Source organism: Ranitomeya variabilis, chromosome 2 (assembly GCF_051348905.1).
Source record: "Ranitomeya variabilis isolate aRanVar5 chromosome 2, aRanVar5.hap1, whole genome shotgun sequence".
NCBI lineage: Eukaryota > Metazoa > Chordata > Amphibia > Anura > Dendrobatidae > Ranitomeya > Ranitomeya variabilis.
The window spans coordinates 178,499,388-178,527,249 of record NC_135233.1 but is presented as its reverse complement, the minus strand read 5'-3'; the positions used below and the strand labels follow the sequence as shown (position 1 = coordinate 178,527,249).

At 47.6% G+C, this 27,862-nt stretch overlaps 1 protein-coding gene and 1 long non-coding RNA gene across 6 annotated transcripts in view; one reads left to right on the top strand and one right to left on the bottom strand.

Annotated features, from left to right (window-relative positions):
* FAM120B (family with sequence similarity 120 member B) overlaps positions 1 to 11,142 on the bottom strand; it is a 197,824-nt gene extending 186,682 nt beyond the window's left edge. For 3 of the 5 annotated variants that reach the window (XM_077283228.1, XM_077283231.1, XM_077283230.1), the window contains exons 1-2: positions 11,025 to 11,142; positions 525 to 1,564 (exon numbers count right to left, since the gene is read on the bottom strand). In XM_077283228.1, coding sequence (XP_077139343.1) covers positions 525 to 1,544 — 1,020 coding nt within the window. In that variant the 5' untranslated portion in view covers positions 1,545 to 1,564; positions 11,025 to 11,142. Of the gene's footprint in view, positions 1 to 524; positions 1,565 to 10,882 lie in introns of those variants that run through there. The other 2 variants (XM_077283229.1, XM_077283232.1) reach the window with 2 other exon arrangements.
* The window catches only part of LOC143804792 (uncharacterized), a 34,933-nt gene continuing 14,230 nt past the window's right edge, over positions 7,160 to 27,862 (top strand). The window contains exons 1-2 of the long non-coding RNA XR_013221110.1: positions 7,160 to 7,257; positions 7,368 to 7,398. This is a non-coding gene — a long non-coding RNA (uncharacterized LOC143804792). The remainder of the gene's footprint in view (positions 7,258 to 7,367; positions 7,399 to 27,862) is intronic.

Sequence of the window (27,862 nt, the reverse complement as noted above, 5' to 3'; positions counted from 1 at the left end):
CTATAGCACTAGGCATTTCATTGTAAATTACTGACTTTGCTACGTATTTTCAATTTGATTGACATTTTATTTACATCTATAATTTATTCCTTAACGGACGTGGCACTATGGTGTCGCTCCCCCTTTTTTAATTGTGTCTTATTGTATGGTATTTGTGTATTTATGGAAATAATATTGTATGAATAAAAATTTGACATCTTTTACTCAGCTCAGTTGCCCATTTCTTTTTTTGTTTTTTCTTGTAGTTATATATGGCAGAGCTTACTTGATATATGCCCCTTGTTTGGTTCATAGATGGCCAGGCATATAATACTAAGCTTGTGTGGTATGTATGGCGCTCTCCTGCAAAAGTAGCGTCTTGCTATGGGTGTGTAAAGCCGGAGCCAGGCAATCTGCTAAGTGCAAGGCAGGCTTCCATATGTAAAGGTGTTGTCCTGCTTATGACTGAGATCTATGGCTTTATTGTACTGCATGGCATGTGCTAATATTAGTCCCAGAAAGTAATAGTACAAAGCATAAATTACCTGTACAACCTCTTGATCCTGACAACTGCTTGTTCTTGACTTGTCGGGGCAGCAGTGATAGGACTGGGGACTCCTAGAAAGCCAAGGCGAGCTTTGCTGTGGTAGAACATAGGACTGTATTCCTTTCTCCAATAAAGTCGGCTTAAATCCCGGAGGCAGCATCTTCTCCACTTCTTTAAGACCTTGTGGCACAAGTTGTATCTTAGAAATAAAAGTAGCCACAGCCCTAATGACATTAGCCCTTTTGTTGCGTTCATTGCTTTGTGAACGGTACGAACCTAGACATTTACTGTGGAATTGTGCCACCATGTTATCTGGAATGATGTCATTGCCCAGAAGACAGGCAAGGAGTGGTAGGTCTACCATGCGAAGGCCCAATTCTCCACAGAAGCTTTCCCTGCAGTACATAAGAGTGACGAGCCTGTCCAAGCTAAGCTTATTAATGGAAAAATATGGGACTGTGTTAAAGATGAGATAGTCACTATCCTCCCCTAAAATTCCTAGACAGTTGTGTTTGAAAGCATAAGCCGCCACTTCATAATCACCTTCAACCTGTGAGCAGATGATTTCCTGGCCCAGAGCCTTCAAGGCAAAGCGTGTGAACGTAGATATTCCTGATGGGATAAAGAACATGCTGCGATCAGGCTGCTGTCTCCTAGACTTTAGGACGTGAAATATTTTGGATATTTCAATGCTGTCTCGCATTCGTCTCCTCACCCATTCTGTGCGTTTCTTTTGTTCGATAACGCCGTCAAAAACAAACACTAAACGAATTCCGGCACTCTGAAAGGTGGCAATAAAGTGCTGTAAATTGGCAAGGTACTCCTTCCACTGTCCTCCGTGAATCCAGGCATCTGGTGTGTACCAGCTACGTAGACAGCCCATGGCATCTACAACAATGGTGGGAACACTGTCTGGGTAGGAAGACTTGTAGCTTGTGGCCATAGTCCTCAGGCTGACCATGCTGCAAACATTGAGACACGAATTCTGTGCAAAGCTCTGCAGTCCTTTGATGCCCATTGCTGGTCAATCACTGAAAACTAGATGCATTAAAAAAACATACTTAACATATGGAAATATATTATGTGTAAAAAAGGTGGTCCAACTTAAGAAAGTAGTTAAGGGGAATCTGTCGGCAGCATTTTACTACCCCATCTGAGAGAATCAAAAAGTAGGGGCATAGACACTGATTGCAGCGATCTGTCACTTACTGGGCTGCTTACTATCATTTATAATACTAATAATAATCTTTATTTCTATAGCGCCAAAATATTCCGCAGCGCTTTACAGTTTAACAATTTCAAACACAAGAGTCATAAGTAACAACGTTAACAATACATAAAGCAAAATAAGATGACCCTGCTCATGAAAGCTTACAATCTACAATGAGGTGGGGGAGGTACAAAGTACAGGTGTGTATTTACAATGATGGTCCAGCCATCTTCAGGGGATGGGGGATAGATGGAAGTAGTGAATGGGCTACACACACACACAAACATAAAATGACTTTGATTAGTGAACGTGATAGGCCGCTTTGAACAAATGTGTTTTGAGGGAGCGCCTAAAACTATGCAAATTGTGGCTGGTCCTAATATCTTGAAGTAGAGCATTCCAGAGGATTGGAGCAACGTGGGAGAAGTCTTGGATTCGGGAGTGGGAGGTACGGATTAGTGCAAAGGTTAGTCCAAAGTCGTTTACAGAGCACAGCCGACCGCGACGTCATCCCAGGTCCTTCGCACACAGCATCCCTGGGAACGGAAGGCACCGCGTGCACCATCAGAAGGTGAGTATATCACGATTTTTTATTTTAATTCTTTTTTTTTTTTAACAGTGATATGGTGCCCAGTCCATGGAGGAGAGTCTCCTCTCCTCCACCCTGGGTACCATCCGCACATGTTCTGCTTACTTCCCGCATGGTGGGCATAGCCACATGCGAGAAGTAAGCGGATCAATGCATTCCTATGTGTGCGGAATCCCTGCGATTTCGCAAATTAATGAACATGCTAAGTTTTTTTCCGGAATGCGTTTCCGCTCAGGAAAAAAAACGCAGCATGTGCATACAAAATGCGGATTGCATTCTTTTAATAGGATGCTTAATGTGAGCGGGTTTTTTTCGCAGTTTTATCGCGTTTTTATAGCGAAAAAAAATGAGAAAAATCCAGAACGTGTGCACACAGCCTTAGGGAGGTTAGTAGATGGCGGGAGCAGAAGTTCAGTTTTGGAGAGGTTGAGTTCCAGAGCGGACATGATGTTGGAGACTGCGGACAGACAGTCACTGGCGTTCTGTAGTACTACGGGGGTAAGGAGGGGCTGATGTGTATAGTTGTGTGTCACCAGCATAAAGATGGTACTGAAAGCCAAATCTGCTGATGGTCTGTCCAACTGGGGCTGTGTAGAGGGAGAAGAGAAGGGGGCCAAGGACTGAGCCCTGAGGTACCCCGACAATGAGAGGAAGAGGAGATGAAGTGGAGCCAGAGAACAGAACACTGAAGGAGCGGTCAGAAAGATAGGAGGAGAACCAGGAGAGAGCAGTGTCCTTAATGCCTAGTGACTGGAGCCTAGAGAGTAGGAGAGGGTGGTCAACAGCGTCGAAAGCTGCAGAAAGGTCGAGAAGAATGAGCAGAAAGCGGTCGCTATTATATTTTGCTGTCAGAAGGTCGTCGGTCACCTTGATGTGTGCAGTTTCTGCCGAATGTAGGGAGCGGAAACCGGACTGTGAAGGGTCTAGGAGTGAATGAGTGGAGAGGTAACGGGGAAGGCGGGAGTAGACCAGGCACTCCAAGAGTTTAGAGATGAAGGGGAGATTGGAGACCGGTCTGTAGTTGTTTGTGCATGATGAGTCGAGGGCGGGTTTCTTTAGTAATGGAGTAATGATAGAGTGTTTGAAGGAGGAGGGGAAAATGCCAGAGGAGAGGGAGAGATTAAAGATTGTAGTTAGGTGAGTTGTGATGACTGGAGAGAGAGACTAGCGGAGATGAAAGGGAATGGGGTCGGTAGGGCATGTAGTCGGACAAGAAGGAGAGAGGAGCTTGGAGACTTCTTCTGTGATGAGATTGAATGTGGAGAGTGAGCCAGGGGAGATGCAGGGAGGGATGGAAGTCACTGCTCCTGGGGGCTGGGAGGGGATTTCCTGACGGATATTATCTATTTTTTCTATAAAGTGGGAGTCCAGGTCATCAGCACAAATGTCTTTGATAGGGGCTTGTGCTTTTGGCCTGAGGAGGGAGTGGAAGGTGTCAAAAAGTTTCTTAGGGTTGTTGGATAGTGAGATCAGAGTGGTGAAGTAGGTCTGTTTGGCGAGGTGAAGGGCAGAATTATAAGTTCTTAACATAAATTTGAAGTATATGAAGTCTTCTGGTGTGCGAGTTTTCCTCCATAAGCGGTCATCACACCTAGAGCATCGCTGGAGAAATCAGGTTTGCATGGGAGCCAGGGATGTTTTACTCTGTGCTTGGAGGTTCTGAGGGTGAGGGGAGCTACTTCGTCAAGGGTGCTTCTAAGAGTGTCATTGTAGTGATGTACAGCCAGATCAGGACAGTAAAAAGAGGAGATTGGGGACAACGATGAGTGTAGGGAGTCTGAAAGTGTATGAGGGTTAATAGCATGTAGATTTCTGAATGTGTGGTAGGTAGGAGTGTGCTTGGGTGGGCGAGGATTTGTGAGTGTGAAGGAGAGAATGTTGTGGTCAGAGAAGGGAAGCGGTGAGTTATCTAGGTAGGAGATTGAACAGAGCCGGACAAAGACCAGGTCAAGGGTGTTACCGTCTTTGTGTGTCTCAGAGGTTGAGAGCTGTGAGAGGCCTAGAGAAGTGGTTAGTAATAGAAGCTGGGATGCAGATGTGGAAGTGGGGCTGTTTATGGGGATGTTGAAGTCTTCCAGGATAAGGGTTAGTAGTTCTGAGGACATGAAGTGCGGCAGCTAGGCTGAGAAGTGGTCCAGGAAGTGGGTGGGTGAGCCTGGGGGCCGGCATATGACCGCTATGAGGGAGAGGGGACGAAAGAGCCTGATGATGTGGACCTCAAAAGAAGGGATCGAGAGTGATGGAACTGGTGGGATGACCTGGAAAGCGCATTGTGGGGACAGGAGTATGCCGAATCCGCCACCACGTCGGTTTGTGGGTCTCGGGGAATGTGAGAATTGTAAGCCACCATGGGAAATGGTAACAGGGAAGACAGTGTCAGAATCCTGAATCCAGGTTTCCGTGAGGGCCAACAGATTAAGAGAGTTATTCAGAAAGAAATTGTGTAGGAAAGGAAACTTGTTATATACAGACTGTGGATTCCAAAGGGCATAATTAAAAGAAGTAGATGAAGGAGTGCAACTAATATTAATAAGTTTAGTAAGGTTTCGATGTGAGGTAAGGTAGGGGTTGAGGTTGGTGGATGGTGGACCGGAGTTGGGGGAGATGTCCCCTGAAATCAGTAGGAGTAGGAAGATAAAGAGCAAGTAGGTATTGGAATTGTACAAAGTTTTTTTGTCCAGTGTGTTTGGGCAAGATGGGCTGATGTTTTTCAGGAAGGTGATAAGTGCATGGGAGCTGTACATGGGAGAGGGAAGGAGAGAGGAGCTGGTGTATAAGAGTCGTGATGGAGGGGGGCTGGACTGTGAATGTGGATGGCAAGGGAACATAGGAGGATAGGAATAAAGCACATGGATAGAAGGGAGAGCAGAGTGTGCGTTACCTGACTCCTGCCCTAACTGCCATGGAATAACTGCTTTATCTCGATGCTTATCTTCGGGATGCTTTGCTTCGGGGATGTTTGAGTGCACCCCACATGCGTGCACCCCTAAGGAGATGTCTAAATTTATAGTCCAGAATGCTGGGTCAGAAGAGATGGATTGTGGGAACTGATTAGGGATAATTTGGCAGCTGGGGCTAGCACACCAGGGGGTGGTTAGATGATCAAAGACATTGGGCCTGGCTACTTCTATTTGCTATGGCACCTTCCACCAGATAACATCTACATTGATCCCAGTCATGGATATGCAACAGTGAGTATTAAGTACAATGCACAAAATGAATTATACCAATGAATTAGCAGTCACATTAAAATATGTTTCTAGATGGTAAAGCGGCAGACAGCAGACAGCAAGCAGAGCGAATTTGTACCATTAGAATATATTGCAGGAGATGAGACAGCAATCAGAGGCGGGACGTTGTACCATTAGAATATATTGCAGAGGATGGGACAGAAATCAGAGGTGGGAAGTTGTACCATTAGAATATGGATAGATTTTGATATAATCACTGTTTTAGGCCTCCTTCACACATCCTAGTGATTCCTGTATAGGAAAACGGTACCTTTGAGATCCGTGATCGGTATGTGACATCCATGTGACATCTGTTTTTGCTGTCCGTGTCCGTGTGTTACATCCCTGTGACACGTACCGGCGCCTGGAACAAGGGGTACAGTTCACGCTGTTCCCAAGTGCCGGCCAGCTGCTGAAGACAGCTCTCTTCATTTTCACTTTGTCTCCCTGTGATCAGTGCGACCAGGCGACAATGATGGGAGTTGCATTCAGCACCCCCTGTGCATATAATGTGTAAAATAATTAAATTGAAAAAACAAAGTTGGCTCCAGCACAATTTTCATAATCAGCAGAGGGAAAGTCCACAGCTGGGGGCTGATGTTAATAATCTGGGACAAGGGACGATACCCCATAAGGTTTGCAGGCTATTAATAACAGCTCACATATTTGCTTAGCCTTTCCTGGTGAACGTACGGGGGACCACAGAAAAAAAAATGACAATAGGTCTCGCTATAAATTCAAACCAGCAAAGGCTAAACAAACAGTTGTGGGTTGATATTAATACCGGCTGGTCCCAGATAGTGCCCCTTCAGGCTACCAACATCAGCCCTCAGCCGCCCCAGAAATAGTGCATCCATAAGATGCGCCAAACCTGGCGCTTACCCTCGCTCTTCCCTTGTGGCGGTGGCAAGTGGGGTACTAGGGTTAGGGTTGATGTCACTTTTGTATTGTCAGATAACATCCAGCCCGGGCATTAGTAATAGAGAGCCGTCTCTAAGACGTCCCCATTACTATCCCCATGGAATGCATTGAAAATAAACACACAGCTCCTTTATTTGAAATAAACAAAACACTGTTTTACACATTTATTTAAAAATAAAGCTATACTCATCTTACGCCTATTCCATTGAAGCCCTTGTCCCCTGTAAAATAACAGAAAATAATAAACAACAAATTTACTCACCTTACATCTAATCCACCAGTGCCCATGTCCCCTGTAAAAAAAAAAAAAAATAAAAAAAAAATAAACAACCATATCTCACCTGTCCGAAGTGAAAATTAGCCACTGTTCCACGCCATAATCCTTCTCAGTGATGTTTTCAACATGAATGGTGCCATGATGCAATCGTCCAGGCTCAAAACCAGGACACAATGAGCTGCGGTGATCGCAGTTCACTATGAGCCAGCCCGATGAACTGCGGTGACCTCCATGAGAGCATAGTAAGAATCTTCTCATGCTGCTCGCAGTGTTCTCATTGAGATCTCCGCAGTTTGTTGTCCCGGCTCACAATGAACTGCCTCAGTGGCTGGAGGTAACCTCTATGACGTCACCGCTAGTCACTGAAGCTCCGATCGCAGCACCTCATTGTCTCATGATTTTCAGCCTGGATGGTCGCATCATGGCACCGTTCATGTTGAAAACCAGATATCGCAGAGATGGATTACGGCATGAGACAGTATGGCTTATCTTCACTTCGGACAGGTGAGGGATATGTGTGTTTATTATTTTTGGTTTTTACAGGGGACACGGGCATTGGTGGATTAGGTGTAAGGGGAGTATTATTGTTGTTTATTATTTTCTGCATTTTACAGGGGACAAGAGTTTCAATGGCATAAGCGTATGGTGAGTATAACTGCTTTTTATGAAAAAAATGTGTAAAACATGGTGATTTGTTTTATTTCAAATAAATGATTTTATTCTTCCCAGGCTTTTAATATCAACCCACAGCTGTCTTTTTAGCCTTTGCTGGTTAGAATTTACAGTGGGACCCTATGTCATTTTTTTTCTTGGGTCCCTGTAAATTCACCAGGAAAGGCTAAGCAAGCAGGTATGAGCTGTTATTGATAGCTTGGGAACCTTATAGTGTATTGTCCCTTGTCCCTGATTACTAACATCAGCCCCCAGCCGTGGGCTTTCCCTTGGGTTATGAAAAATGAGCGGGAGCCCAAGACGTTTTTTTTTTTTTATTTCATTTTTTACGCAGGAGGCTCACAGCTGCTACTGAATACAACTCCCATCATTGCTGCCTGGTCGCGATGATCTCAGCGTGACCAGGAGACAATGATGAGATCTGCCTTTAGCAGCCGACACCTGGGAATAGAGCAAACTGAACAGCTTCTTCTCAGGCGCCGGTACGTGTCATCATAGTCTCCTGGCGCGAATGATGAGAGCTGCCTTCAGCCGACAGCACCTGGAATCAGCGTAAACTGTACCGCTTGTCCCCAGGTGCCTGTACGTGTCATGCTGATAGCACACGGATTTCATCCGTGTGTCATTAGTGTGCACGTGTGTGGCATGCATGTCTGTGCTGCGCAAAAAAAACGGCCGTGTGAAGTAGGCCTTATCTGCAGCAGATGTACCAGTTCTCTGAATGTTGTGCTCTGTATTGCCCCGTCCACACCTCTGATTAGCAGCTTTGTGCCCATGCACAGTGCACACAGAAAGTTGCCAATCAGTGGTGGTGGGAACATTATAAACATCTCATGAATATGGGGGACCACATGATAGCAGGAATACTAGTCCTCCAGGGATAATCTCCTGATAAAACAATGATTCAATCAAAACTACAGCAAGCGTCGCAGTAAGTGACACATCGGTGGAATGAGGGTCTCTGCCTCTACATTACGCTACTCTCATATTAGGTGGCAAAAACCTGCTGACAGAACCCCTTTAAATCAGATTGTGTGACCAACTTATGCAACTTTATAACATCATTTTTGTGTCTGACAAGAGGATATGCTTTCTTCTGTATAATCAGAGCTTGTCTGAAGGGGGCTGGCTGTCTGCTCATATCAGTAGCACAGCCAGTCTCTCTTTCCATCTCTGCCAATGCATGGACTGAATTTCACTAACAAAATGATCAGTCAGTGAACCCTCTCTCACCGCTCTGGTCATATTTGATCACAGATACAAAGCAAAAAAGAACCTGCCGAGACCAGAACTTGTTGCTGAATTTCTGTACAGTAAATCTTCATCTCCGGCTGCAGGTTGTTATAAAAACAACCCATGCTTTACTAACCATCCCCAGGTCCGGCGCTGAGTCTCTGCTGCTGCTCCAGGTGTTCAGTATTGGCATCAGAGCTGACGGTAATTTAACAGCCAATCAGTGAGGTCAGTGGCTCCGTCATGTAGCAGGGCGCTCAGCGGCTGGGCTAACGGATTGGCTGCCACGCTGATGATGTGACGGCACCGCTGCAGTTAATACCAGACACTGGGAGAAGTGGAGGAGACTCAGAACTGGACCCTGTAAGGGTGTTATTTTTTTATAGCAAACTGCAACCAAAAACAAAGATTTTCTGCAAGTGGAAAACCCCCTTTACAATGTTCATAACGATATTTTAGATGGAAATGTCTTTAAGTTACCATGAAATAAAGGCCGGTAGTGAGATGCGAAGAGCCCGCCTGTCTGTGCACTCACTGGATGCACACGGGGTGGGAAAACATGTGGAGCAGAGTGGACTGGAAAGCTGCATTGCTAATGACCCCGCTGTGGTTATAGAAGACGGTCCGTCACCATTCTGGACCACCAGGTGAACACGGTCAGTAATCGCTGCGGGTGGACGCTATGTACAGCCACAGCCTCCAGATGTTACAGCATAGTGGATGGATCTCAAGAAATGCCGTGTCTACTGTGTATGCACAGACGCCCGCGGCTCACCCGCAGAGAAGGACATGAGGTGCATCTCTCCAGACTGCAGCATGTCTATTTATCTTGTGAGTCTCCGCAAGAGAAATGTCACCTGTGCAATGTATTGGGCTAGGTGATTCCGCACGGTTCAGTGATCACAGAGAAGTCACCTGTAGTGATGAGCGAATATACTCGTTACTCGAGAGCATGCTCGGGGGTCCCCCGAGTATTTTTTAGTGCTCGGAGATTTCGTTTTTATTGCCGCAGCTGAATGATTTACATCTCTTAGCCAGCATAAGCACATGTGTAGGTTGCCTGGTTGCTAGGGAATCCCCACATGTAATCAAGCTGGCTAATAGCTGTAAATCATCCAGCTGCTGCAAGGAAAACTAAATCTCCGAGCACTAAAAATACTCGGAGGACCCCCGAGCGTGCTCTCGAGTAACGAGTATATTCGCTCATCACTAGTCACCTGCGTTCAATAGCCGGCAGCGCTGGCGATTACCGCCCTTGTGCACAGACCCTCACAGCACTACTGGGAAGGCCTTCTCTCATCGTGCCGAGGGGCAAATGACAGCACAAGCGGTGACGGCGGCTGCACCTAGTAGGGGCCCCCGCACAGTAAGGAGACTACCGGGCACCGCACAGTAAGGAGACTACCGGGCACCGCACAGTAAGGCTACTTTCACACTAGCGTCGGGAACAACCCGTCGCTGTGCGTCGGGCCTAGGTTCCCGACGCTAGCGTGGTCTCCGCCGCACAACGGGGGCAGCGGATGCATTTTTCCCACGCATCCGCTGCCCCATTGTGAGGTGCGGGGAAGTGCGGGGAGGTGGGGGCGGAGTTCCGGCCGCGCATGCGCGGTCGGAAAAAGCGGACCATCGGGAGCAAAAAACGTTACATGTAACGTTTTTTTTTCCCGACGGTCCGCTAACACACGCCCAAGCGTCGCAAAACGGACGCGACGTTTTGCAATGCGTCGCAAATGCGTCGCTAATGTAAGTCTATGACGAAAAAACGTATCCAGCAAGAACTTTTGCTGGATGCGTATTTTCGGCAAAACGACGCATTTGCGACGTATTGCAGTTAACGCTAGTGTGAAACTAGCCTTAGACTACCGGGCACCGCACAGTAAGGAGACTACCGGGCACCGCACAGTAAGGAGACTACCGGGCACCGCACTACTGGCCGGTAATGAAGTGCTGTGGGCACAAAACATCGTCTACAACTCCGTGATACTGAGCCGACTGATTGGCTGCAGTGGTCAGGTGACTGCTACAGGCTGTCATCTAGTGACAATCCATTTGAAGCACTAGACCGCTGCAGCCAATCACAGGCCTCAGCAGTCAGGTGATGACCCCAGAGAAGCCTGCAATGGAGATAAGGGCAGAGAGCATTGTACTAGCGAGACAGATGTGATGAAGGCTCAGGGAGAACCACTGCAGTGAGACTGAGGGGAGAGCTGCTCCTCATACACACCGGCCTGGGGTCAGTCAGGGCTGTGGCGCGGCCTGCAGGCTCACAGCCCGCGGATACCGGGAACGCCTGCGTTATCTCATGCATAAGGGTGCCCGCGGTACAGGCACACGGGGCCACCACACCGGAGCCCGTCATAGCTTACATTGCTGCAGAAACGTCCTCGTCTTCAAGGAGCGTCTGACGTCAGGCAATCACGTGACGGCGAACGTCCCGTTAGAACGTAGTCTTCGGCGGCAGTGGTCGGTGTACTGCTCTGCAGCGGGGAGCGCTGTAAGCCGCAGGTGCCATGAGGATGGGGCAGGGGGTGACTGTCTCCTCAAGAGGTTGGCGGTGCGTGTCTCCTGCCGTGAGGCTGCCCAGCGGACAGGTTTATTACTGGAGTGCCAGTATTGTGGCGTTGGAGAGCACGTTCTCCAGGCTGGGCACGTTATCCTCCTTGTCTGGACCACTTTTGCTTTGAAAAGGGAGTAAAATGATTGCCAGCCACTTGTTATAAATGATCCCCCTCCCTACTGATCCACCAGCCTTCCCCCATGATCCCCCCCAGCCTTCCCCCATCATCCCCCAGCCTTCCCCCATGATCCCCCCCCAGCCTTCCCCCCGTGATCCCCCCCAGCCTTCCCCCATGATCCCCCCAGCCTTCCCTCATGATCCCCCCCCCAGCCTTCCCCCATGATCCCCCCAGCCTTCCCTCATGATCCCCCCCCAGCCTTCCCCCATGATCCCCCCCCAGCCTTCCCCCGTGATCCCCCCAGCCTTCCCCCATGATCCCCCCAGCCTTCCCTCATGATCCTTCCCCCATGATCCCCCCAGCCTTCCCCCATGATCCCCCCCCAGCCTTCCCCCATGATCCCCCCCCCAGCCTTCCTCCATGATCCCCCCCCCCCAGCCTTCCTCCATGATCCCCCCCCAGCCTTCCTCCATGATCCCCCCCCAGCCTTCCTCCATGATCCCCCCCTCAGCCTCCACCATGATCCCCCCAGCCTTCCCCCATGATCCCCCCAGCCTTCCCCCATGATCCCCCCCCCAGCCTTCCTCCATGATCCCCCCCCAGCCTTCCTCCATGATCCCCCAGCCTTCCTCCATGATCCCCCCCTCAGCCTCCACCATGATCCCCCCAGCCTTCCTCCATGATCCCCCCAGCCTTCCTCCATGATCCCCCAGCCCTCCTCCATGATCCCCCAGCCTTCCTCCATGATCCCCCCAGCCCTCCTCCATGATCCCCCAGCCCTCTTCCATGATCCCCCAGCCCTCCTCCATGATCCCCCCAGCCTTCCTCCATGATCCCCCCCCAGCCTTCCTCCATGACCCCCCCAGCCTTCTCCCATGACCCCCCCAGCCTTCCTCCATGATCCCCCCGCCTTCCTCCATGATCCCCCCCAGCCTTCCTCCATGATCCACCCCCCAGCCTTACTCCATGATGATCCCCCAGCCTTCCTCCATGATCCCCCCCCCCCCAGCCTTTCTCCATGATCCCCCAGCCTTCCCCCATGCCGCTCTGGGTGTCCACACTCGGTCTCCTATGGGCGGTGATCGGTAGCGATGTGTTTTGTAATATTTCACCTGGTTATCATTTTTAGAGCACATCGGGACACTTTGTAAATTAAAACCGGGCGGACAAACCCTTTAAGGCTGAATGGAGACTGGTGGTGCAGCCATAAACTGGGCGGACAAACCCTTTAAGGCTGAGCAGAGACTGGTGGTGCAGCCATAAACCGGGCAGACAAACCCTTTAAGGCCGAAGTCAAACTAGACCGTAATACGGACGAGTGATATGCAATAAAAAAATCGCATAGCACTCGGACCAATGTTAACCTATGTGGCAGCTCCTATCATCCGTTGCTTTCTCGGCCATATTCAGGATCCGAGTGAAATCGCAGCATGCTGCGATTGTCAGCGTATCTCAGCTGAGACTCGCCAATGCAAGTCTATGGGTGCGAGAAAAACTCGCACACCACACGGACCATCAGTGTGACATCAGTGTGACATCCGTATGCAATGCGATTTTAACATGAGCTTTTACATAGACAGAACTGCTGTATGTAAAAGCACATGTCAAAAAATCGCATTTCATACGGATGCCATACGGATGTCACACTGTTACTAGATGCGAGGAAATCACATCCTCGCATTGCACACAGATGACATACGGATCACTGTTCGGGAACATTTGTGCGATTCTCGGCCATCAAAATCGGACCAATTTTTTTAAACGGTAAGTGTGACGCCGGCCTAATGCTGAGCGGAGACTGGTGGTGCAGCCATAAACCGGGCAGACAAACCCTTTAAGGCTGAGCGGAGACTGGTAGTGCAGCCATAAACCTTACAAGCAGTCACGCGAATATTTGATGGTACAAAAACAGTTGGATTTTTTGGTATCCAAACAGGTGGCACTCACCATATAAAATCCATGCTTTATTAGACAAACTTGTAAAATGACATCTTCAGCTGGAGGGAGGGCAGTGGAGTGCAAGGACAATGGGCCGTGAATAGCGCTTCTACGGGTCAGTGCCACTGGTGAGTGCCACCTTTTGTCACTCTTTTGGACACTGCATCATTGTTTCTTCTATGGTCAGCACCCGAAGATTTGCGTAATTGAACCTAAGCGGTATTGTTTTCAGCATTGGTTATTTCTGACAGCCAGCGGCGGTGCTCTGCTTTCTTGAACTTTGTGAGATTCAGTTGCATTTTGTGGGATGGTTGTGATTAAGTATGGGAAGATCGATTCTCAGCCTATTGACCAGGTCAGTAAGGCTAGGTCCACATTGCGTTAGGGCAGTCCATTTAACAGATCTGTTAAACGGATACGCTAAAAATGAGCCCAAAATTGTCTGTGGTGTATTTTTGCCATCGCGTTAATGCATGTGCCTACGTTAGGTAATTTGCGTTTGCAATAGAGTTCTATGGCAGAACGAATGCTTCCGTTCACTGTGCGTTCGCCGTACCGGACCCGAAAACATTGTGGTCCGCATTGGAAGGTGCGTCACGAACTAACGGACCATTGCAAATGCATGCCAATTTTGACATGCATTAGGATACATTACACTAATGGAAGTCTATGTGTGCGTTAACCTGTCCGTTACATTGCGTTAGTGCTGCTTACAAACTGATCCATTAAACGGATTGCCCTAACGCAATGTGGACTTAGCCTAACCTGTAACCGCTGGATTGGAGGTCTGTGAATGTGTCCCCGACATCCCCAACTCCAAAGAGTCCATATAAATGGACGGATTGGGAACAATTTTTCTGCGAAGGGCGATTTGGATTTTTATAACATCAATCGCAGGCCATACAAGATTATCAACTTAAATTTTTCCTGCTATATTTGGTGTTCAAATAACTCACCCCATGTGATGGCTGGTATGGCTTCTCTTTGGTGAGGTGTATGATGTTAGGTCTGGGTTGCACTACATGTTTTGGTCCAAGGGCCAACATTTCATACTGAACCAATCCCAAGGGCTGCATAAAAATGTTAAAGGCGAACTGACATGAGCACCTCACCCGAACCACTGTCAGTACATTAATACATAATCACAACAAGTTTTAAGAATTTGAGAAGGATTTGGAGCGTTTCTGCACCAAAAAATCATTGTGAACACCCCAAAACTTGCACTGCAATTTTTAAGTAGAAGCTCAACCAAATCCTTATAATAGTTTTAAGATTAAGTTTTGAGGATTTTTCAATTTTAACATTAAGCATGTTATGGATTACTACTACTGTACAAGATTAAAACCACCATCAGTGCACGAATGCCGCACCAGAACCATCATCAGGACAGGACAATACATCACCTAAACCACCATCAGTGCAGGAATACTTCACCAGAACCATTGCCAGTGCAGGAATATACACTACCGTTCAAAAGTTTAGGGTCACCCAGATGTATGAGTTTTCACGGAAAACACAAAATTCTTTGTTAATCAAATGAATTGCCAAATGAATTGAAAATCTAGTCCAGACATTGATAAAGTTCGAAAAAAAGATTTTTATTTGAAATAATAATTTTCTCCTTCAAACTTTGCTTTAGTCAAAGAATGCTCCCTTTGCAGCAAAAACAGCATTGCAGACCTTTGGCATTCTAGCAGTTAATTTGCTGAGGTAATCTGGAGAAATTTCACCCCATGCTTCCAGAAGCCCCTCACACAAGCTGGTTTGGCTTGATGGCCACTTTTTGCCCACCATACGGTCAAGCTGCTCCCACAACAGCTCAGTGGGGTTGAGATCTGGTGACTGCGCTGGCCACTCCATTACAGATAGAATACCAGCTGCCTGCTTCTTCCCTAAATACTGTATTTTACGGATTATAAGATGCTCCGGATTAAAAGACACACCCCAAATTTTGAGGAGAAAAATAAGGTGCTTATAATCCTTGCATCTTATTGCTTACCGGGGTGGTGGCTGCAGTGAAGCGGGGTCCCAGGGTCGCTACTGGAGGAGGCAGGGGTGGGGTGATGCTCCAGGCCGCAGGTAGGGATGATTGGGGGCTCCGATGTGTGGTGTGCTGCTGCGGGATCTTGTGCTGCTGCCGGGTGTCTCCGGGTGCCCGGCGGTTGCTGGCCGTTGCTGCGGGTGTCTGCGGTGCTGCGTGGGTGTCTGGCGCTGCCCGGGGCCCTGCTGACATTTTGCGACAGCCCAGAGCCCCGGCACTTCTAGGATTCCACGTGCGCTGGTCTCCGGGAATATGGCCGCCGCCAGGAGCGGCGCATGCGCTGATGGTGATCTCCGGATCAAGATCTCGAGAAATGAGATTTCAGCACTGGAAGTGCGTCTTACAAAGCGAAAAATACGGTAGATCTTGCATAATTTGGAGGTGTGCTTTGGGTCATTGTCCTGTTGTAGGATGTAATTAGCTCCAATCAAGTGCTGTCCACAGGGTTTGGCATGGTGTTGCAAATGGGAGTGATATCCTTCCTTATTCAAAATCCCTTTTACCTTGTACAAATCTCCCACTTTACCAGCACCAAAGCAACCCCAGACCATCACAATACCTCCACCATGCTTGACAGATGGCGTCAGGCACTCTTCCAGCACCTTTTCAGTTGTTCTGTGTCTCACAAATGTTCTTCTGTGTGATCTAAACTCCTCAGACTTGGATTCGTCTGTCCATAACACTTTTTTCCAATCTTCCTCTGTCCAATGTCTGTGTTCTTTTGCTCATATTAATATTTTCCTTTTATTAGCCAGTCTCAAATATGGCTTTTTCTTTGCCACTCTGCCCTGAAGGCCAGCATCCCGGAGTCGCCTCTTCACTGTAGACGTTGACACTGGCGTTTTGCATGTACTATTTAATTAAGCTACCAGTTGAGGACCGTTGTAGGAAATCTTCAGTTTCTTGGCAATTTCTCGCATTGAATAGCCTTCCTTTCTAAGAACAAGAATAGACTGTCGAGTTTCACATGAAAGTTCTTTTTTTCTGGCCATTTTGAGAGTTTAATGGAACCAACAAATGTAATGCTCCAGATTCTCAACTAGCTCAAAGGAAGGTCAGGTTTATAGCTTCTCTAATCAGCCAAACTGTTTTCAGCTGTGCTAACATCCTTGCACAAGGGTATTCTATCCATCCATTAGCCTTCTTACACAATTAGCAAACACAAAGTACCATAAGAACACTGGAGTGATGGTTGTTGGAAATGGGCCCCTATACACCTATGAAGATATTGCAATACAAACCAGACGTTTGCAGCTAGAATAGTCATTTACCACATTAACAATGTATAGAATGTATTTCTGAATCATTTAATGTTAGCTTCATTGGAAAAACTGTGTTTTTCTTTCAAAAATAAGGAAATTTCTAAGTGACCCTAAACTTTTGTACGGTAGTGTATCACCCAAGTTTAGTACAGCGAACAACTGCAGTGTCAGGTCAGTCCCGTATACAATTGTATTGCATGAACCTACAATTCCTAGTATGTCCTAAACAAAGGTAAGGAGATACAGGGAGTTATTAGTCATCAGACTGGGGACCATACAAGAACCACAGCACTGATTGCTTAGTCATTATCGCAAATAAACATTTACATCCAGATACCTTATAGGTGATATCTTCTGTAAAGTCGTTCACATCTCTTTTGTCTCCAACCCTTTAGTCGTAGTACAGACACCATGATGAGGTTTCATGCCCACACCTCATCTCTTCATACTTCCTTCTCTAGTTTTCTGCACTTTCCAACTTAGTTCCTTTAAAAATAAAAACATCACTATAATGCCCCATGAATAAAAATATCTCCCTTGCTGTGCTCCTGAATAAATGCCTCTAACTATGCTTCCTGCACAAAGTGTCCCCTCCACACTGCTCGTCTCCATAATGTCCCTCCCCACACTGCCCCTTTACATATTGTCTCCGTACATTGCCCCCTCTACAAAAAAAATCCACCCACACTGTCCCTCTATAATGTCCCCTCAACACTGTCCCTTTCCATATTATTCCCCCCACATTGCCACACTCCAAAAAAAATAAAACAATCCCTCCCCTGCATTGCTTCTCTCCATAATGTCCTCCCACACTGCCTCTTTCCATATTATCTCCCCCACATTGCCCTTCCTGTCAAATATTCACCCCACACTGCTCCTATCCATTATATACCCCCACTTTACCCCCTTCCATAATGTCCCATCTTCCCCTCGCTATACCATACTACTTCACAATTTTCCCCGCATTGCCTCATAACATACCCTCACAGTAACAACAGACTCCTCCACCCCTCCTATAATAGTCAGAATATTTAATCTTCGGCTCCGCCATGAAGCACTTGCCATTTGCTGCCACGTCCTCACCACCTCTGTGGCATCGGCGACAGCAGTACTGTGATGAGGTCAGCAGAGTGATGACATCATAACACTGCCCAACTTTGAAATGGGGGCTGATGAGTGCTGCTCTGCCCCGCTCCTGGGGCCAAAATATTCCAATGTACAGTATATGTAACTAACAAAATAAAAAAGTAATATTTGCTACGGCTACATTTGTAACTGTCCAAAATAATAAAATACTAAAACATTTATTTACTTCCTACCTCTAAGAAAATGAAATAAGATGTTGTGCAGCCCCCAAAATTGTATCAATAAAAACTATAGCTTGGCCTAAATAATTCAAGGCAACCTACAATGCTATCGACCAAAGTATTAAAAAGTTATAACCGTCAGACTGTCAACAAAGTGCATATTTCAAAAAATTTGGTGTTAACATAGTCGTGCTGACCAGCAAAATAAAGTTATCAGATCATTTTTTTTTCCCCAAAAGTGAATATTGAAAAAACATAACAATGAAATTCAGTTTCTCTTCAATTTCATCCAGATTATTTATATTTTTTCTGTTTTCCTATTCATGTAATGGAAAATGTAATGGGGTCATTTGAAACAACAACCCATAGTCTCAATAAGGCTGGGATAGTAGAGACCTAAAAAATTTATGAAAAGCAAGGAGGAAACAACAAAAGTGGAAAAAAGCCAGGTTTTCAAGGGGTTATCGACAATTTTTTCTTCAAGAAGCTATAGGGCCTGAATCATCAAAGCTTTCATGCCAGATTTTGGTTTTCAATGCTTTGTAAAGTCGCTCCATTTTGGCAACTTGGGAGTTGTGCCAAAATTTTGCCGTTTTCATGGCTATTTCTCTTGGCTCTGCTACAGCTCATTTGGTTCATGATGAGCTGGGGCCTTCTGTAACTCCAGAAATCGCACTCCAATACCTGACTGGAATAAGAGTTTTGGCGAGTCGCACACCAGTCGAGTCGAGTCAAGTATAGCATTCGGCCTTCTTCGGTAGTCTTAGAGATTTAATTTTCTGACAGTGCACGTGGACAACCTGCTACAATGCAGAGGTCGGTATAAAGGTACAAATTGCTTTCACTCTATTGTGAGTCATCTTAATACATATAGGGGAGACATACTGGCTCTAGTCCAAAAACAAGACTACAACTGGCCTGTTTTTTGGAATCAACAAAGATTCAATTAGTCAGACCAAATTGAATTTTATGACCTACATCAGGGGTGTCAAACTCAAAGCCCACCACAACATTTTTTGTGGCCCATGAAGTCAGAACACAGAAGGACCGGCGCTCCACTTTTCCCGCATAGAGAGACAGTATTTCTATGTCTACTGCCTGTGCTCTTAAAAAGTAGTGTTGAAATTCCAAGATAGCCCTCTCCCCCCCCCCCCCCATGCTAACACCACCGCCTCTACTAAGTGCTGGCTTGGTTTTACGTCTACATAGCTAGCGCATAGCAGAGGGGACGGAGCCAGCACAAGGATATGTGTCATCTTGTAATCTGAATTTACGCAGCCAGCCCCTAGTAGAGGGGTCAGCGCCAGCATGAGCAGGTGCCATCCTTGACACCGAGTGGATGAAGTCAGCCAGCACTTAACCAAGGGGATGACAAAAGCAAAGGAAACGGGTTCCATTTCTGAATCTTTAAATCAAAACTGAGGCAGACAGTACTTAGCTGAGGGACAGGCAAGGGAGCAGGTTCCATCTTTGAATTAGAGCAGATGCAGCCAGTACTTTACACAGGGAACAGTCCATCTTAGACTCTGAGGTCTGGCACAGTTCTCTTAGCCCTACAAGCCAAGGACAGCGTTCTTTAGCCATGCTGTCCAGGGACAGCTTTTTAGCCCTACTACCCAGAAACAGTTCTCTTGGCCCTACTACCCAGAGACAGGGCTCTTAAACCTATAACTCTGGGACAGCGCTTTTAATCCTATTAACCAGGGACAGTGATCTTAGCTCTACTAAAAAGGGACAGCGCTGTTAGCTCTACTACCCTGGAACAGTTCTCTCAATTCTACTACCCAGAGACAGCTCTTTTATAGTTCTACTGTGCAGGGACAGCTGTCTTATAGCCCCTGGCAAGTATGTGCACTACAGTCATGCTCCTACCATGTTGCAAGGACGTGTGCACGAGCCCTTACAATCACAAGCGGCCCTGTGAGGCCAACCACAATGCTGATGTGGCCCTCAGTGAAAATGAGTTTGAGACGCCTGACTTATGCCATTGATTAGGTCATGAAACATAACTTTAGTATTTTTGCATTTTTTTTTACACCTTAAATGGCTGACAGTCATATAGAAAACTTAATTCACTAAAGAAATTGTCCACTACTTTGACAACTTCTTCTCATACCCAACGCTTGGCCCCAAGAAAATAAAAAACCCAATACTCACCTCCCATGTCAGCGCCGTTCCTGCGGTGTCCACACTCACTCTCCCCATGGTGCCCAATCAGCACTGGCGTCGCTGACCCCGCCTCCTGTCAAACATGAAGAGGAAGTGATAGAGTAGCTGCAGCCTGGACTTCATGTTCTATTTGTCTGAAGGCGGGGACAGTGAAGCCGGCATGAAAGGTCAGTATAGATTTTTTATTTTATCAGTGCCAAATATTTAGATCAAGAAGGGGTTTCCACTACCTGGACGTGCGCCTCGTAATGATTTTGATGCCATGTACTCTGTCAAGACTGAAGTAGTGCTAGCTTGCACTATACCAGTGTTGGTGAATTGACCCCATAGTATTTATTAGATATGTCTTATAATGAAATCACTTTATAATGGTCCCACCAAACAAAATGAGTAAAAAAAGACCAGGATAAGAATGAAAATATATACATATAATAATTTCTTTACAGTGTGTGGGATCAGAAAGTCAGCAAAATAATAAGGAGCCTTGTGATCCCATCAGGGCTCACTAGACAGATATGCAATTACTAGTATTCCCCAGACAGAATGTGTCAGTAACAGAAATTGTCACACAGGCTTTAAGGAGAAGTGAGCAATCTGTATCTATGTTGGTTATACATAAGTTATACCATGACTTGTACAATCAGAATATATGTCAGTCATACACAAGTAAGGCATTGATCTATTTCACGGTAAGTAGAGTGTGGTAGATTGGCTGCACATGGAGGTAGATACAGTAACACTCTTTAAATTTTCCACTGATTTATTATATACATGCGGCAATGACTGAAAAGGCTATTTACTGTCTAATCCGCACCCTGGGGCGGAGATACGGTGACCAACCTCCCACCCGCTCTTTAGTTATTCACATAAAACGCTTCCCTTAAAATGGCTGATTAACCCCTCTCAGCACTTAGTGTGCTGGAGCAAACTTTTAGGTTTAAAATCAATGAAGCTAATCGCCTCAGTGAAACATATCTCCCCTCCAGTACTTTGCTAGTTACTTTGTCACATATTTCCCCCTCCCCTCCCCTTTACCAAAAGCCGACATACTCGGTAACCAAACAGGGAAGTTTAAACGGCATCTGCATTACCGTGTAGCTTCCCAGGCTTGTGCTCCACATGAAAACTAAAGTCCTGAAGCGCTAGAAACCACCTAGTCACACAGTCATTCTTCCCCTTCCTTTTCCTCATCCATCTTGGGGGCGCATTATCTGACACTAGCCTGAAATCCGGCCTAACGGGTGGTACCTCAGGGTTTAAATTGACCAATTGATGGGCAAGCACTTTTTTTTTTTTTTACAATCCTCTTCACAGGAGGAGAGTTTCCTATTCAGGTATAGAACTGGATGTCCCCATCGTTTTTTGTTTTTTTTTATTCTGGGATAACACGGCTCCCAAGCCAACCTTGGAGGCGTCCGTCTGGACTTACTGAAGTCAGGTGTTACCAAGAGAGGCTGTTTGCATAGGGCGAGCTTCGACTCCTGGAATCCAATCTCCGCTTCAGAGGACCATTTGGCCATCAATGTCTTTGTGCACTTAAGTTCAGTCAGGGTGACAGCTATCATGGCGAAATTTGGGATGAATGGCCAATAGTATCCCACAATTCCCAGAAACCCCCTAACCTGCTTTTTCTGGAGACTTGTTGCTGCCAATTCTGGATTGCCTCCACCTTATTTTCTTGCGGCTTTATTTCGCCCCTTCCGATAATGTAATCCAAGTATTTTGCCTCTTCTTTCTTAAGGGCACACTTCTTTGGGTTTATGGTAAACCCTGCCTTCCTCAGCACATGCAGTACCGCCTAGACTTTCTGCAGGTGACTTCCCCAATGCAGACTGAAGATTACTTTGTCGTCCAGGTAAGCTGCAGCATACTTTTTGTGAGACGTTAGGATCCGGCTGCAGCATACTTTTTGTGAGAGGCTAGGATCTGGCCCATGGCCCTTTAGAAGGTGGCTGGGGCTCCCTGCAGACCGATTGGTATACTGATATACTGAAAGCACCCATCAGGTGTTGAGAATGCCGTCTTTACCTTGGCATGTTGAGATAGAAGGATTTACCAGTACCCTTTCATTAGGTCAAGGATGGTAATTCATCTGGCTGACCCTGGCCTCTTACAAAAGCACCATTCTCCATCAGGCTTTGGCACCAGGACAGTGGGGCTGGACCAGCCACTCTTTGATTTCTTGACACCCACACTCAATATTCTCCTTACCTCCTTTGAGATCACCACCTCGTGGCAGGCTTGGGTAATCTGTCTTTTGGTTCACCCGCACATGCCGTGTCATGCTCCACAAGCTGCGTACACCCCAGAAACTCTAAAAACAGATCCCGGTTCCGCTGACTCAGTTCTCAGCACTGTTGCTTCTGGGCCTTTGCCTCTGCCACTGTGACATTCTCGACCATGGCTTCAGGATTGGCCCCCAGGCATGTAGCCTCCACCGGTTTCCTGTCTACCCACGGTTTAGCAGGGACAGCTTCTCCCTGGCTGGTGGACCGTGTAGTTCATGTCACACTCAATTTTTCTACCACTTCGTATAGGCCCTGCCATTTAGCCAGAAATTTGCTTTCTCCCATGGGTATCAACACCAATATCTGATCGCCACGGCTAAACTGTCTCAAATTTGCTGCCCGATTGTAGACCCTGACCTGGGCCTCTTGTGCTTGATAGAGGCTCTCCTTCACAATCGGCATCACCTCCTCAATCCGGTCCTGCACCTGGGCCACATGCTCGATGATGCTCTGATGGGGTGTAACCTCTGCTTCCCAGGTCTCCTTTGCAAGATGTCCCTGAGCGTGCTGTCCATATAGCAGCTCGAACAGTGAGAACCCCGCAGAGGCCTGTGGGACTTCCCTAATAGAGAACAGCAGGTACAGCAGTAGGTAATCCCCGTCTCGTCGATCCTTCTCCACGACCTTCTTAAGCATGGATTTCAAGGTCTTCTTGACTCTTCCAGATCGTTTGTCCCCCGCATGGTACTCCAACATCCGGAGTTGTGTAATCTTGAGAGCCTTGCACAACTCCCACATCACTTTTGACATAAAAGGAGTTCCTTGGTCAGTCAGGATCTCCTTTGACAGATTCGTCCAGGAGAAAACATGGACTAGCTCTCGGCTATAATCCTGGTGGACGAATTTAAATTCTTACCACCTCTGGGAACTGTGTTGCATAGTCCAATACCATCGGATGTATTGTGCCCTCCTGGCAGACTTAACTAAGGGCCCCACAAGTTCTATGGCAATCTGGTCAAATGGGACCTCTATTACAAGCATTGGCAGTAGGCAGTAGCGTAGCTACTGGGGGGGCACAGGGGGCCCTCGCCCCGGGCCCTGTCACATGAAGGGGCCCACTGGGAGCCAGGGCCACTTCTGTGACGAGGCAGAACACCGCATAGGAGGAGAGCAGTGTAATGTCTGCTCCCGTCTGACGGAGACTCTGCACGCTACTAGCACAGTGGCGGCTGCAGTCTCCCTCCTGCAGTGAATGGTTTCGCCCGTCTGACCTGATCATGAAGCTTTTCCTGGCTGCAGTTTTCTTCACTCAGATTAGCTCAGGCACGCTGGGTCCTAGTGCCCACCTTGCATTTCACCTAGACACTTCCTGGTCCTGCCTGCAGTGCAAACTTTATCAGTAAGTGCTGGGGATGGGACTTATTAGGTTTATTAAATTCAGGTATGTCAGTGTGAGACTGTTGGGGTATTGTGGGCGCTGAAAGTGGGTGAGGGGGGACAGGGTACTGGGGGGTGAGTGTGAGACCATGGGGGTATTGTGGGGGAGGGGAGACAGGGTACTGGGGGGTGAATGTAAGACCATTTGGGTGTTGTGAGGGGAGAAGGTGGGTGAGGTGGGACAGAGCACTGATGGGGTAGATGTGAGTTGATGGGGGCATTGGGGCTGCTTTGGAGGAGGGGGGACAGGTCACTGGGGGCTGAATATTATATTGTATTGTTATATTATATGTACTCCATCATGTAATATTTGCTGCCTGGGGAGGCTGGAGATGGGGGGGTAGGGGGCTTTTGATACGTACCACCTGGGTCTTTTATGAGTATTAGTATAAGAAGCCCCCATACAGTAACCAAGAGCTGCACCACATTTACAGCACCATTCCAGCATTATTTTTTATTTCACTGCTGGAGCGGTGCTGAAAATCCCCGTCCCCTGCCTCCTGTCTGATATTCACCTTCTGGCGTTTTCATCTGTTTTTGTCTCCGCTCGGCTCCGTCTCCTGCAGTTTGTGTCCTGTCCAAGGCTCCAGTGTTTCATGGAGCAGCGCAGAGGTCTCTAATCAATGTGAGTCTATGGGAGCCTCTTTCTGGCCTCTTTCTCACTGTCAGGCTATGTGCACACGTTGCAAATTGGCCGCTGCGGATTCGCAGCAGTTTTCCATCTGGTTTACAGTACCATGTAAACCTATGGAAAACCAAATCCGCAGTGCCCATAGTGCGGAAAATACCACGCGGAAACGCTGCATTTTTTCTGCAGCATGTCAATTCTTTGTGCGGATTCCGCAGCGTTTTACACCTGCTCCTGTATAGGATTCCGCAGGTGGTAAAACGCAGGTGAAATCTGCACAAAAAACACAGGAAATCCGCACAAATCTGCAACAAGTGCACATAGCCTCATAGTCTTACATTGAGCACTTGTGACATAGCTTCTAACTTCTGGTCAGTCAGAAGCTGCGCTCACAAGTTTGAGCAGCGGCACTAAATAGTGAATACGCCGGAGGATGAGTAAATGACCGGGGCATCCAAATCATGACAGGGAGCTGTGAGTCCATCATACTGTGTATAAGGGAGCTGTGAGTCCATCACACTGTGTATAAGGGAGCTGCGGGCCCATCATACTGTGTATAAGGGAGCTGCGGGCCATCATACTGTGTATACGGGAGCTGGGGGTCCATCATACTGTGTATACGGGAGCTGGGGGTCCATCATACTGTGTATACGGGAGCTGCGGGTCCATCATACTGTGTATAAGGAAGCTGTGCACACATCATACTGTGTATATGGGAGCTGTGGGTCCATCATACTGTGTATAAGGGAGCTACGAGCCCATCATACTGTGTATACGGGAGCTACGGGCCCATCATACTGTGTATAAGGGAGCTACGAGCCCATCATACTGTGTATAAGGAAGCTGCGGGCCCATCATACTGTGTATAAGGAAGCTGTGCACACATACTGTGTATATGGGAGCTGTGGGTCCATCATACTGTGTATATGGGAGCTGCGGGCCCATCATACTGTGTATAAGGGAGCTGCGGGCCCATCATACTGTGTATAAGGGAGCTGCGAGCCCATAATACTGTGTATAGGAGCTGCGGGCCCATCACACTGTGTATAAGGGAGCTGCGGGCCAATCATACTGTGTATAAGGGAGCTGCGGGCCAATCATACTGTGTATAAGAGAGCTGGGGGCCCATCATTGTGTATAAGGGAGCTGTGGGCCCATCATACTGTGTACAGGGGAACTGTGGGGGACATCATACTGTTTGATGGGAGCTGCCGGCCCATCATACTTTGTATAGGAAACTGTGAAGGCATATTGTGCATATGGGAGCTGTTGGCCCATTACACTGTATATAGGGGAGCTCTGGGGGGCATTATACTTTCTATGGTGGAGTTCTGTCAGCATTATACTGTGTATAGGGGAGCATTGGGCTCATATTATCTATAGGGGAGCAGTGGGAACATCATACTGTGTAAATAGGGGAGCAGTGGGAACATCATACGGTGTATAGGGGAGTTATAGAATCATCATACTGTGTATAGGGGAGCTGTGGGGGCCTTAAACTGTGTATAGGGAAGCTTTAAGCTCACCATACTGTGTATAATGGAGCAGTACATGGGGGAACTTAGGGGACATTATTAAATGTTAAGTGGGCACTTAAGCATTATTGTTGTAGGGGCACTCAGAGTATTGTGACCATCAAAGTTGCATATGGTCACAATATGGCGGTAAAGTCAATGTTCGTTTTTGTATAAAGATTTATTTTCAATAACAGTAGGGTCATATTCTGAGGTTCCCCTATATTCACTATTAGAGTGCGCAACCGTAGCTGTAATCAGGGTTAGCTGGTTAGGGGCCCACTCAGATGTTTCGCCCCCCCTAACTTGAAACCCTAGCTACGCCTCTGGCAGTAGGAGACTACGGAAGTGGGATACGGGAGCAGTTAGCTGACAGGTAGGGCACAACCGGCAGTAAACAATCTCCCTGTAACATCTGGGCAAGTAGAACCTCTGAAAGACGCGCTCTTGAGTTTTGTCTACCCCCAGACATGCCAGTACCCACAGAGGGGCGGGGGGCAGCTGACCCCCCTAGAAGCAGGGGCAGCTGACCCCCATAGAAGCAGGGGCACGCATGATGAGGCCACCGACCGCCACCTGTTTGAGTAGGTAATGGTAACGGTTGCTTCAGGCAGCGCTGGCTGTAGGCAGAGGGCAGGGCACCAGGGCGTCATGATGGAGGGGAGGGCACCCGCATCCACTAGTAGGAGCTTTAATCCCAGCCTCAGGGTGTGACGGCCGTACCTGAACTGCAGATTAGCACGGCGGGGCCTGGAGTCAGTGATGACATCATCACTGAGTGCACCAAGTCCCGCAGTGCGGTGCCGACACACAAGCTGGGGAGACTGCTGGAGCTGGTAGGAGGAGAGAAGATGAAGTTAAAAAAAAATGTAAATACTTGTTAAATCAGACAGTGACCTGATGGGAAATAATGTGGGGAGCTGTTATATATGATGTGGGACTGGGAGCCCTATGGGGGCTGTGTGGGAGCAATATGGGGGCTGTATATGAGATGGACTCCCAAAAGGCTCCCATATGGGGGGACTGTATATGATCTGGGAGCCCTATGGGGGGCTGTATATGATATGGGTGTAACAACTCTGCTGGCACCACGGCATGGCCTCTCATCTCACAATATCTTACCCACTGCTCCAGGTCATAGTGTGGTTTCTGTTTCTCGCCAGCTCCATATTCTGTGTCTCTGCTCTCTGCATGCTTCCTGGCTGTGTGCATAGGGGGGCGGCGCCTGAACTCTCTGGTTCTTATAGGAATCAGGTGCACCTGTCTAATCTGTTCCTGACCAATTACCAAGAGGCCTCCAGTATTTAGTGCAGCTCCACCGAGTGGACAACTGGGCCTGTGCAATGTGTTAGCTCAGTTTGTGTTTTGCTTCTGAATTTGCCAGGCCTTGCTCTGTTACTCCCTCTCTAGAGGCTTTTCTCAGTGTTCTTGCCTTGATCTTGTTGTCCGCCCTCCAGGAGGCAGAATATCCTGGTCCCTGTGTCTTTGCTCTTGTTCCTTGTCTGAACTTAGTCTTATCTCGGTCTCCTTGTCTGTGGCTTCCTTCCCTGCTGTGTCTTTCCTTGTGTTCTCAGTCTGCTTACGCTCCACACTCTTGCGGCTCTGCCTGCTCTGTACCTGTGTGGCTTTACCTCTGCTCCGTACTCCTGCTGTTCTGCTGCGTTCTACTCTGCTCCGCTCCCGTTGCTGCAGTAATCTCTTGCTGCAGCTCCTCTCCGCATTCCTTGCGGTTCTGCTATGCTTTGCTGCTGCAGAAACCTCTTGCTGCAGCTCCTCTCCACATTCCTTGTGGCTCTGCTCTCTGCTTAGCTTCTGCTGCTGCAGTAATCTCTTGCTGCAGCTCCTCTCCATATTCCTTGTGGCTCCGCTCTGCTTAGCTTCTGCAGAAATCTCTTGCTGCAGCTCCTCTCCTCATTCCTTGCGGTTCTGCTCTGCTTAGCTTTTGTTGCTACGCTATCTCTTGCTGCTCTTCCGCTCCTATCTGCAGCCTTGCACTTCTCTCCCT